Source organism: Gavia stellata, chromosome 8, assembly GCF_030936135.1.
Source record: "Gavia stellata isolate bGavSte3 chromosome 8, bGavSte3.hap2, whole genome shotgun sequence".
Taxonomy (NCBI): Eukaryota; Metazoa; Chordata; class Aves; order Gaviiformes; family Gaviidae; genus Gavia; species Gavia stellata.
Window position 1 is genome coordinate 35,246,193 of NC_082601.1, and position 12,733 is coordinate 35,258,925.

At 35.6% G+C, this 12,733-nt stretch overlaps 1 protein-coding gene across 1 annotated transcript in view; it reads right to left on the minus strand.

Annotated features, from left to right (window-relative positions):
• The window catches only part of GLS (glutaminase), a 68,629-nt gene that overhangs the window by 24,601 nt on the left and 31,295 nt on the right, over positions 1–12,733 (minus strand). Inside the window, 7 exon segments of the mRNA XM_059820103.1 lie at positions 3,915–4,007; positions 5,734–5,865; positions 6,982–7,158; positions 9,590–9,640; positions 10,192–10,258; positions 11,404–11,462; positions 11,731–11,763. Coding sequence (XP_059676086.1) covers positions 3,915–4,007; positions 5,734–5,865; positions 6,982–7,158; positions 9,590–9,640; positions 10,192–10,258; positions 11,404–11,462; positions 11,731–11,763 — 612 coding nt within the window.

Consider the following 12,733-nt stretch of genomic DNA (forward strand, 5'->3'; position numbering starts at 1 on the left):
TGTTAATGATGCTGACAAAGAAAAACAAACAAACAGCTAAAATGCTTGAATATCAAGAATTGCTATTACTGTAGCACAGGTGAACACTAAAACCGTTGCAGACTTCAGACATTCAATGGCTAGCCTCTATCACCGCGTTCGTTCAGACCCGCTCACCAAACATAATGCAGGCGTGGGTAAGCCATCACGGCAGACCTGCCTGTGGTCCCAGCTATCTGCGTACCCTGCCATGAACCAGAGCCATCTGCAGCCACGGCAGGCCAGAACAAGAGCTCGTGAGGGTAGGGAAGTTGCACAAGAATTGGTCCAAAGGAGTTCTCCTCCTGACCCCTCCTAACTAGAGGCTGGCTTAAATTCTGAGACAGGCTTCAAAAGCATATATTACAGACCTGTAATATATATATCTCTCTAAAGTAAAGATTGTGTAGGCTGTACCCTAAATATTCTTATTATGCATATTAAAGATCTAGTACTTTCCTTAATTTTATACTTCCCATGCAGGACTTGCCTCTACCACAAGTTTTGTAACTGACAAACATAAATAACGGTAAAGATTTTTATTTTCAAGTTGAAACCCAGATGGAACAATTTTCCATCTTCAACCATGTTTTTAGAATTAGCTTCAAACAGTACTAAAAACCAGAAAATAACGTGTGTAGAATTAGATCAGGCAAGTCCTGCATCATACATTCTCCTTTTTTAATTAAATCAGTAATTTAACCAGCAACATGTCATCACTGTAAATACTTTTCATTAGCAGCACAGACACATTATGTTCCCTCTTGCAACTGAGGGTATTTCAGGTAAAGACATGTAGTTTTGCAGGATCTGAATACTTGTTATGCCTCTGTAACTACTAGTTTACTGTAAAATCCTCAAACAGGTGAGACATTTTTATAATTCAAGACTTTGCCTTTACTTATTTTACTTTGTTTTCAAGATAAGCACTGACAAACCTAACCTTATCATCAGTGATAAGATTATAAAACAGCTATTATTCAGCAATTTACAACTGACATTTATTAATGACATCTGCACCACAGATTTACCTCTTCATCCCAGCAGGACTTCAAATTCACTGAAAATTGATATTCTTTATTGTTTTGCTTAAACATTTTAATCCTAGGCTTCAAAGACAGGAAGCCCATCCTTTTACCATACACTGCTAGATGAAGATTATTCAGAGTTTAGTCAGAGCTTAACTTCAAATGTTTATACAAAACTAATACCTAAACAGAGTAATTAACAACAGCTTGCTTTCTCTGAGAACATCAGCTTTCTTTATGCATCTTCCTTAATTCACAAACATCCTGATAGGACAAAAAGGGGCAGGAAAAACCTAACCCTCCCTTATGCAAAACTCACGTATGAATGCATTTTGGAGTTTTAGATAAACTAAAAGGAGAGGGATTGGGGGAGGGGGCAGGGAGAAGGGGTGGAGATGTTACTAACGAATTATCTGTCATTGTCTCTTAAAATACTAACCAGCTAATACCATTTATCATTACTTGGACAAGTTTTCGACAGTTTTATAAACAGGATTCTGCATGATGTGTACAGGGGGAGGGATATATCAAATTATCTGCAAACTTTTCAAGGGGAAAACTTTATAAAAATAGAGAATAAATTTTTTAAGATTTTTAGCATCATTAAGAATCTAACAGCTACAAGTGTCAAGAACTCAGCGAGTCTGTGCCCTCTGTCCAGCATTGCCTACTGAGCCTATCTGAAGCTTACATATACCATTTCAAGATACACTCTACTCAGGATACTCAAAGTTATCAAATTATGCAGACGAACAGATGCAGTTGCCTGTAGAAGAATGCAAGTCTTGTTTCTTAGCTGGCTGACAGAGGTGCAAACTCACTATCATTTTTAAAAGTAGCAATTAATGGTAACTTTTTAAAAATTCGCTCATCTGTAAGTAAACGAAACCACTGATCTTATATATGAACATGCACACATACTAGCAGTTGAAAAATAAGTTAATTGTAAGCAGTTTTAATAATATCTGCCTATCTGCTTTGCTCTGAATATATTTCCTGCTCACTGCTCGATGGGTTATTACCACTCTAAAACCAAGACTGCTTACATTCCTCTCCAGGGTGGAGCACAGCATGATCAGTAAGGCAGACTTCTGAGTCATAACTACCAGCTGGCAGTACAAGCAGCTAGCAAGACACTCAAAATAGTTTGGTAAGAAATCTTTCTGCTGCATTAGTTAACTTGCAAACAGGCAGGTTCCCCCCTCCTTCTCCCAGTCCTCCCCAGCTATTTTTGCTCTTTTTATTTAAATGTTAGCATTAATAATTACTAAAGGTCTGATTAAAAAAATCTTCACTAACATGGCATATCCAAAGGATCCATTTCTGTTCAAAAGCAATTTGAAAGCTCATCTTACACAAGGGGTTACAATAATAACATGACTCAGAACCTATCTCCACTTAATACACAATTATTGAGAGATTCATGAATTTGCTGTATTTTGCTGACACTATTTTACTTTATATTTTTAATTAAATTCTTCTATCTTTACATGCTGACCCTGATCAGAGGACACATTGTAAGATCTTGCTTAGTTCTAAAGTTAATTTACTTAAAATTCTTAGATAGAAACAAAAATAAACAGATATACACAGAAGTGGTATATCTTTGAAAACATTCAGATTTACCTTTTTCTTTTTTTTTTTTTTTTTTTGAAGTAAATGTGTTTAAGTAACTACAAAAGTCAGTTAACAGTTTTGGTTTTTGTTGTTTGCATGTGCTTTTCTCCCCCCTTTGAACTTTGACAATCTTTTTGGTATAGCATACAGAATTTACACAAAATGTATATATAGAAATGAAACACCAGGCAAACAATACTCAAATCAAAGTTAAATCTAGAGATGCTTGAGGGTTTTTAAAATGAAGAATTTAATGAAGCTAGAACCCATTTGTTTAGTTCTGCTCTCCCCGACCTTCCATTCTATACACTACGGTTCTGGAGATGTCCTCGTTTGATTCAGGTGACACTTTTTTCCATACTGTTTCTTTTAAAGCAAGTTCTTGCTGGAGATTCTCATAGTCCATTGGTCCAAAGGAATGCTAGTTGTTCAAGCAACATACATTATTTATTAGTGTATTTGAAGGAAAAAAAATCCATACTTGCAGTCAATGCTAACAGACTCATGTTTTTCACCTCTTCACATAAACCGTTATTTTCTCTTTTCCAGTTATAAAAAATTCCAATTCCAAACTGGGTATTTTTTAGACATATACATGCAAATAGAAGCTCTTTAAAATCATTCTACTGGATCTTCTCCTATTGAAATCTTCATGCCTTAGTTAATACATCAATGGTAATAAAAGCAGAGGTTTTCCTTATCTGAAGGACCCTCACTCTTTCATCTTTTATACATGTAGCTGGAGTGGATTCAGTTCATTCCCAGAGATTGCTTACACAGCTTCCTTAGTAACGGGCACTTGTCTACAGCACTGTAACACCTGAATTCACTGCCTGTGCAACTCTCAGCACGTCATGTGGTCTCAGACATAGCACTGTGAAAAAATGCTAAACATCTCATGCATTGCAGCACAGAACAGAAAGGCTAAGCCCACCAGCTGGTCAAATCTTTATTAAAGGCAACCAGTACAGTAAAACTCTTCAACTTTTATCAGATACCATATACTTACTCTAGCACGGGAGATGAACTGCATGAAATGGAGTTACAAATCTACTATGAAAAATTTCTATAAAAAACCCTATGATAGTGTGGTCCACCCAGGTAAGTGTCCACTAGTCATGTGAATTAACTAGTTTATCTGAAAGCTTTGATGCAATACATGTCATTGAGCAGTTTTGGATTTAAAGAAGAACTTTCCTATTTCTTCTCATGTCTACAAGCAATACTCACTAAACATACATGTTAACTTACCCGCTGATCACCACCTTCTCTGCGAGGATCAAGCTTTTTTGCGAAGTGTCTCAAATTATCGTAGTTATGGAAATTGCACAAAGAAACCAGATCCTGCAAATATTTAAAGAACATACATTACTATTTGCATATGATAGTCAAATGCGTATGAGATTTTTATAATACTACCACTTATGTTTTACATCATATCCTAGTAACTTAAACCAGTAATAAGAGAGCTTATTTAATAAATCAATACCAATGTCTGTAAGGCCCTTTGAAAATAACTCAATGATATGATTAAGTTCTAATAACACCTTTAAATTCCTTTAAGAAGTACAAAACAAACAGCAATTTGCAAAATGTCTGTTTTAATGTATTTCTACTCCAGCTGTATGAAACACTTCAGAAACAGGAAGAATAGTCTTGGCTAGCCTAGTATACAAAACTTCACTCAAAAAGATGAAACAAGAAAATGTGTGATATAATGGATTTTAATTCAGTTTGAATTACAACATGAAAGGTTATAATTTAAAAATATAACACAAAGTTCTGTAAAGTGAATGTTACATTCCTGTTACTTGTATACCATGATCATCTATCCGTTTTTAGGTCTCATTATAACACAGAATAAATGCAGTAAATCCTTCGCCTACCTACTGTTCTATAATTTTATATTTAAATTATCAAGTAAAGACTATTTCATATGAAACTTTAAAGTATTTAAACTAGAATTAGTATCTTCTTAGTACTCTTAATTTGCAGCAGTGCAGATGTTAGATAAATAGAAGTATGAAAAGTTTTAACTGCTGCTCATCCCCATGAATTAAACTTTTTGCATACTGTAAATCCCATGCTGTTGTCGATAAACTAAGTGAAGACCAGTCATACAAGTGTTCACCCTAGGAACAGAAGTCCATTCAAACTAGTATGACTGCAACTTAACTGTCATCACTACTTTAAAAAACAAAAAGGCAGGGGGAAGAAAACAGAAGAGCCTAGTTATGCCTTCCAACTTCAAAGCATTACCCTTACCTTTCCTATGGGGCTTTAGACAGCCTACTAGTCTCTTTTTTGAGACCTTTCCACCTCCATTTATAATTAATTAATCGGTATTACAAAGTGGTTTTAAGGGGCGGGGGGGGGGGGGAAGGACGGCAACATCTTTTACATTCTCCTCTACCACAAAACATCTTTATTAATCCTTACAAAGTACTCTACAAAATCTCTCCTGCTTCTAATGCTGCTCTCAACAGACTGTCCACAGCCCTTTCAAAAGCAAGGGACAAAGCCAGGAAGAGCTTGCCCAACAACTGGGTCAGATCTATGAAGACATGTTTTATGCCAGATCGTTTACAAAAATCGGTTTAGAAAATACATCAGAACAGCAATATTTCATTAGAATCTTTTTCCTTTATTGTAATGAAATAACAGCTGCATTTCCAATGTTTTGAAAATCGTTTACTTTATGACTGGAAAGGAAAAGAACTCTGTAAGTAGAGCTCTACAGCTTCTAATGCAGTATACAAGAGACCAGCTCTTTCATTACTTCGTGAAGTGTTCCTTTTCAAAGCTTTTCCACAATAGATTTCTCCCAGTGTTTCTGGCATCATATTTTCTTAATGTGCACTGAATTAAAGGGTTATTTATTACTAAAATGCAAATGTCTCTTCTTGGACTTTCATCCTTGGATCAGATGAAACTTGCTATGTATGGAAGAGTAACGAATCAGAACTTAATTCACTTAGATCTCAGCTACACTAACTGAAGCTCAGTAAACGTCAGCTGCAAAAGGAAAAAATAAAACCAAAACAACCCCACTAAAGGCAATGCTGCTTACATGACAGAAGTGAATTCCTTTAACACTGTTGCCCATCTTGTCCAAAGGAGGTGACCAACACATCAAGCCCATGACATTAGGAACAACCAGAAGAATCCCACCAGCAACTCCAGATTTTGCAGGAAGACCAACCTATAGAATAATTAGAGAATTACTGTCCTCTGCAAACATTCTTCACTATTGTAACGCTATGCATTAGCACTTTACTGAATATTATTATGCAACATTCATAAAATGTAGATCCAGAAAGCATTTTAAGCTGGGAAAGCATTATTACTTATCTCTTTTCAGATACACAGTAACCTGAAGCGCAATTTGTGACAAGATGATGTACACAATCACAAAGCTATTTGCTCTCAGTAAAACAGAGTGTCAGTAATACAATGAAAAAGATAATTCAAATCTATTATAAAAAAGCAATTATGACTAAGCAGTAGTACATCTGTCATGAACAGTTTGCAACAAGGCAGTAGTACAAAGCTATATGTAAAAAAACCTTGACTGGAAAAGGTGAAAAAACAAAAACCCAAGAAAACAGAAGAGCCTGTCCATGAAGTCATACAGTAACCTACTTATTTACAATCTGGATAAAGGTATTGCTTTTTCCCAACAGGAACTAACGTGTCACATATCCCCATAGCTCTGTAGGCAATAACTTTTAGGTCACACAAAGCATCATAATCAATGTTACACGTATGCAATGAGGAAAAACTAAAAACGCTCAAAACAAGATGCAGTACATCTTGAAATACTTACATATAAGAAACATACTGCTGGAAAACAGAAGCATGGTACATATGCTGTGTACGACAGCCACTTTTACAACACATGAGGAGAATTCATGAAACAGCCTGCGTCAATGAAGAAAAAGTAATTGTCTGCAAAGGCTTTCTGCTATCCTTTACTACCATATAGCAGGATTTCTTCAGTTATGCTGTTTCCAGTTACATCTGCATCAACCACCTATTTTTCTCTCATGAACAGTCTTTCTTAGGGACAGAATTTATGTTTCAACATGAAAAGGATTCCCAAATGTGAAGTGGTACAGAATACTAAGTACTGTAAGGTATGGTGTGCTAGTAGTGCCATGAATTCTAGATGAGATTTTCCTATATGGTGTGTTCAATTCCTAAACAATTCATGTAACAGCCCCTCCCCTCCCCCAGAAGCAAGCAAGCAAGCCCTGGAACATGGAAAACAAGATTAATCTTCCTGGTCAGCTACAATTAATAACTGAAAACTACTTACATGGAAGGCAAACTGTCCTGAGAAGTCATACATGCCACAGGAATGCATTAAACTCAAGGTATTCCGGACTGCTTCAGGACTCAGTACTCTTTCACCAGTGATTGGGCAAAAGCCACCATTAGCCAGAGTTGCTGCCATCACACTTGCCGATTCACACGTTACTTCTATTGAGCAAAGCTTATGAAAAAGAAATTGAGATTATAAGAACTGATATTTCTAGCACAGTAAGGCCAACTATAGCAGGATCAATAGTACGTCTTTAGAGAAATAACATTTCATAAAATAACCTCTGGCATAACATTTGTTACAGGTGACGCTAGTAGCATCAATTAATATGGTCTGAATCTTCCTGCTATAAAGATCCCAGCAACAGTGTTTGTAAGCCCTCTTAATAGTTTGGGATAGTATTTTACACGGGTTAGTGTCTCCACTTGATTCCTCCCCCCGCCCCCCCTTACGTTCCTTTGAGAGGAAGAGGTCTGGAAAACGATCTCAGTATTTTGCATCTGCTTAAATGGCAAAGCCACAGAATGACTGGGTTTTTCCAATATGAGTTTGTTTTGTGTGGCTTTTTTAAGCCTTAGAAGACCACACACATCAATTAAAAGTACATTTTAAAGCTGCAAACTCTAGCACATGCAAATCTTACTGCCAGCAGTTCCTATTGATGCAGCCTTATTTCACCCTTCTCTCATATATGCTTTTTGATATATTAATGATACAACCACACGATAATTTCTCCCAGGATCCCTGCTTCAGTACAGACTATACATACTTTGGTGACACATCAGGAAATGTGATATGATGCCATCACCTGATGCTGCCTCATTTCTGCAGAAACCAAAAGATAAGCTGGTTTCAACCTGAAGTTGAAATGCTACTCTGAAAAGTAAACAAACTAGTGCTTGTATTCTTGCTTTTGCCAAACAGTCATTACATGATACTTCATGAAGTTACCTAAGCCAAGTTTGCATGAGTAGTTACTACCTGGAATTCTTATTTTCCGGGTGCCAAACTCAATACATCCTAGTCCAATCAACTGGAGTTGCAAATCAAGAGATTGTCAGAGACGCATCTAAAATGGCAACTGTGTTTTAAACATATGAAGTATTACATAATATCACCTACTTTGAAAAAAAGTGTTTCTAGGTTCTCAGTTTAAGCACCTGCATTTTGTACCTCGGTTCTCTAAAATGAGAATAACCCATCCTCACTTTACAGAGACAATAGGAAATTAAGTTTATTCCCGTTCAGAAAGTTCCCAATTACACAAGGGAGGAAGGAGCATTACAGAAAACCCAAAGAAAAGAAATAACTAGCCTTTTAAGTAGAATCTGAGTGTTGGAAAGTAAGCATTGTACAGTGAGAAGAAAACAGAATTGCCGCTCGTGTATGAGCTGCCCTTTTTCTGAGTATGGAGTGAAAAGGGGATTTTGCAAGGGAAAAAAACAGAATGACACGTGGTCATGAAATTAGAGATTGTAATGCACAAAAATGAGGCCAAATTAAAATACATCAGAAAAATTAGTTTTGGCATTTCTTAACCTATGAGTAGCTTTGCACTCAGATGCATATCAGGACTTGAGGCAGTGGGATACGAAGCATTTAAAAAGCATGTTTAAACAGTAAATTCAAATAAATTATCAGCTTTGTTGTGTAGTAACAGAAGTTCAGAATAGACTATTAGCATGTACCTAGTTTCCAACTCAACACAAGAGGTCAACTAAGGCTAATCACATATACCTTACTTCATAAACAGTCATTCAATTTAAAGATTATAGCAGGTGCATCCCAATACAAAAAATTCAGACAAAATTTGCATTTAAAAAAATATTGTTTATAATTTGCATAAGTAAAAGCAAGTCTCATGAATCAAAACCAGATTCATTTTGAGAACTAAACTCTGAAATTATTTTTTTTTTTTAAACTATCCCAGGCAGACTGAATCAGTAACACAAGTTGAACTGCCTCTTGAGAACTACATGCAGCAGAGCTGACTGAACTGTGAATGTTTTAACATTAGGAAACCCTTACTGAGAAAATACCTCACACTTGCAGAGTTCTCATTTTGTGACAGTTGCAAATAACTTGCTGAAAGTGGGGAAAAAAAAAATGGGGCAGGGGAGAATATGTATGACTAGATTCTTTGTTTTACTCATCAGCATTGAATTATACAAGAAAACGACATTCATATTATTTCATTTATAACACTACACTTGAGCTTACAATAGAGCATGCATATACTATTTCAGTTACACACGGACTTTAAAGTACTTCACAGTACAATGAAGAGCAGCAACCCAAAGAAGCAGAAATATTTTGTCAGACTCACTGAAGTAATACAAGACATTTTAAGCTTCTGACTACTAGTGTTTTAAAGACTACTGCTAGTTTGCATTAGCAATAAAGACACCTAACTACATCACCTAAACAAAAGCAAAACTGGATATATCAAATGTACATCATTCATTTCCGAACAAAGTTTAACAGAAGCTGACAAGTTTAACCATAAGCCATTAAAGCCTTCGTATCTATGAACACATCAGCTTCTACTGCTTATAACAGTAATTCTAAGCCTACAATGAGTCTCAATTTTAAAGTCAGTTACCTGAAAATAGAAGTCTAGTATAGCAACCATATCCGTGCCTTCAGGAAAGCACTGAGGAAGAAAAATAGAGTCTTTAACTAAAATTATGATTATTTTTTTTTAAATATTGCTTTTAGAGAGACATAAATTAAGCTATATTCTTGGCAGCATATCAAGCACTAGGCAGATTTAAAATTAAGTATCTATTTAGATGTAACAAGTAGAAATATTAAATCACATTAGATTTAAAAATAACACTGCAGTGAGGTCAATAAGCTAGGTATTAAAATATTTTTCAGTACAGCTTTCATTACCATTAAATCAGCAAATGGCAAAATGCATCTAAGTTTTATAAAGTCATCTGTACAGCACAGATTACACATTCTACCAGAAATAAAACAAATTATCATGGGCTATGATACAGAAAAAAAGATTACAGGTATTCTATTAGAATGACACAAGTATCACACATTCTAAATGACAGCATTTTGAGTAACAGTGTGAAAACATATAGAGTATTAATTTATGCCATACTGTACATTAAATAAGTTAAAAATCTTCACAGACTATGAAAAAAACCCCACCACACAGCCTTCAAAATACAATAAACAAAAGAGATCAACCTTTTTTTCTTTTAAGTAATAGCCAATTGCAAAGTTCCTATCTCCACTCTCTCTTTCGGACTGGAACCTTAAAATAAAAAAAATAAGAAAAAAATTTTAAAGAGACAGGACAACACATCAACCTTTCAAAAAAAGCCCTGAACTTCAGAGACGTGTAATGTAATTCAGTAAAACTGCATGTAAAGGATACATTACTTCTGAACACAAACATTCTACTAATGGGACAGAAATTGCCATAGAAGCTCACCCCAGTAGACCCAGGTGGAGTGAATTAGCTTTGACATCCGAATACACACAGTACTGGTTACCTACATGCACGTAAGCTGACTTGGAGATAAGGCAACGAAGTGTAAGATCCTGCTCTTAGAAGCGTTTCTAAAAAGGCTGTAGTGGAATGAAAGATCCCACCACGAGCTGTAGTGAAAGGGTCATTCACTGACACCACTGACCAAACTCGGAGGATCAAGCTGCAGGTCAAATAGTGACTGGACTGATGGCTGCACTGTCTATCGTGATGATTAAGGTCAGGATGAAACCTAAAGGAGGAATCTGTATGGGTACAAGGGCAGGTAATTCTCGCCTGTCTGGTTCCTTCCATGGTAAACACTTTTACATTGACAAAGCTCAGGACACACACTAGCTATCTCATTCTGCTTCTCTGCAGGTACACGCCAACCAGCACCCTGGAAGCAACTCTGCTATATGTAATCTTTATGATTTTCCCAACGCTGCCTCAAAAAGCTCTCAAGATTTTTGGAATGCTATACATTGAATTAATGAGGGGAATTGTTTTAGAAAAGATTTTAAATACGCAGAGTAAAAAAGCATAGAGAGTCCCAATTGTGTAAAGTATGCTTTCTAAGTATTTGATACACAGCCATCAACATGGAGAGTTTAATTTTTAATATGAATGCCAGGAAGATAAGAGTTGCACTTACAGCTCTCACTGTCACAGCACCAACAGAGCGTTCAGACAGAATAGTAACATTTCAAAGAGGCAACCAACACCTTTATGTGAGATTTAGCCACACTGATGTCAGGGACATGCACAACTTTAGTTCTTGTAAATTTTAAGCCAAAGACACCCTCTCATATTAGGGATGAAATGCTGGTTTCAATGCAAATAACTAAACTTTGCCATAAGCTCAACATGCCAACTATCAGTTGAGGCATTTTCCACCTAACTTCGTTAAGTAAATAAAAAATACTTACGTCGCATTACTGAATCCAACATACTCATTACCAGCCATTTTATTCATGAATTGCATCACCTGTTAGAGACAGAGGAGGGGGGAAAAGCATGCTACCATTTTCAGACATGAAAAGTTGTAACTGATGAACTTTCAATCCAGCCTTACTCGGAACCTTGTAACACGATTTTACAAATGCAATCCAAATCACTAAATGTTCAAACAACCAAGTACTGATAAAAAGAGAAAACATTTGAAATAACTAAAATTTCATTTGCAATTCCCTTGCCATCTTGAGACTTTTACCAGTGAATTTAGTTAAAAAAGGAATGTTATAACATTAACTTACGTAGTCAAATTTTTCTGCGTTATTTGCTCCTTGCTGCAAGAAAAGAAAAAATAATTTACAAAAATTGTTAACATAAGAAAGAAGTTAGTTCTCTTAACAGTATTAGGATTTTTAATGCATATAACTAAGGTATGAAGCTAATTAAGAATAAGGTACTACAATCACTTCATATATTAATGAAAAAATTAAAGTGTTAGATAAGTAAATCTTTAATTATCATCTAAATTAAATAATCCTATAAGACTCTTAAACACCTGTATGTTGGAAATTAATTTAAACTGAAAAAGGTATGCTTTATTTTAAGTGCTCTCTATTCAACTTTACATGTTTAGCATAAGGAAATGTAGTAGTTAAAGTAAAAAATACAAAAGTAACTACAATCGGGATAATTACAATGAAAACACTAACTTTTTACAGATTAGTAACCCAAAGGTATCCTTATATTACCTACAGAGCTGAGCATAGGAAAGTTCAGGCTACTGAAATTAAAATATTTCCATGGCTACTGCCCATACTAAGAATTTAGATTGAAGACTTAAAATAAAGTTTTACCCCTTACTATGAAAATAATTGCATTTAATCAAAAATATCTGATTTGATTAATATCTGATTAATGTCCTACCTATTAAAAATTAAACAGATAGAAAAACAGAATTTCACATCACAGAGTAGAGTACATCACTGTGCTAACAATGTAAGGAAAAATCTAAATGCAACTTAATAAGGATGCTAGTGAAACTTAATTCTTAGGGTTGGTTGTTTTTTTGGGGGGAGGTGGAGAGGTATTATTTTGGGGCTTCTTTTCCCCACCCCTGCCCTGGTTAAGAACATTCTCAAATTTAGCAGCTGCCAGTTCAAGATGTATTAATTCTTTACAGGTCTCCGACAGGCGACCTTTCACAAATTCCTATAGGAAGATGTTGGAAGAGCGGTGGGAGCTTTAAAAATAGCACATGGTCTACTGAGGGGAGTTTTTAATTTTTTGAAGTAGCCAAGTAGAATT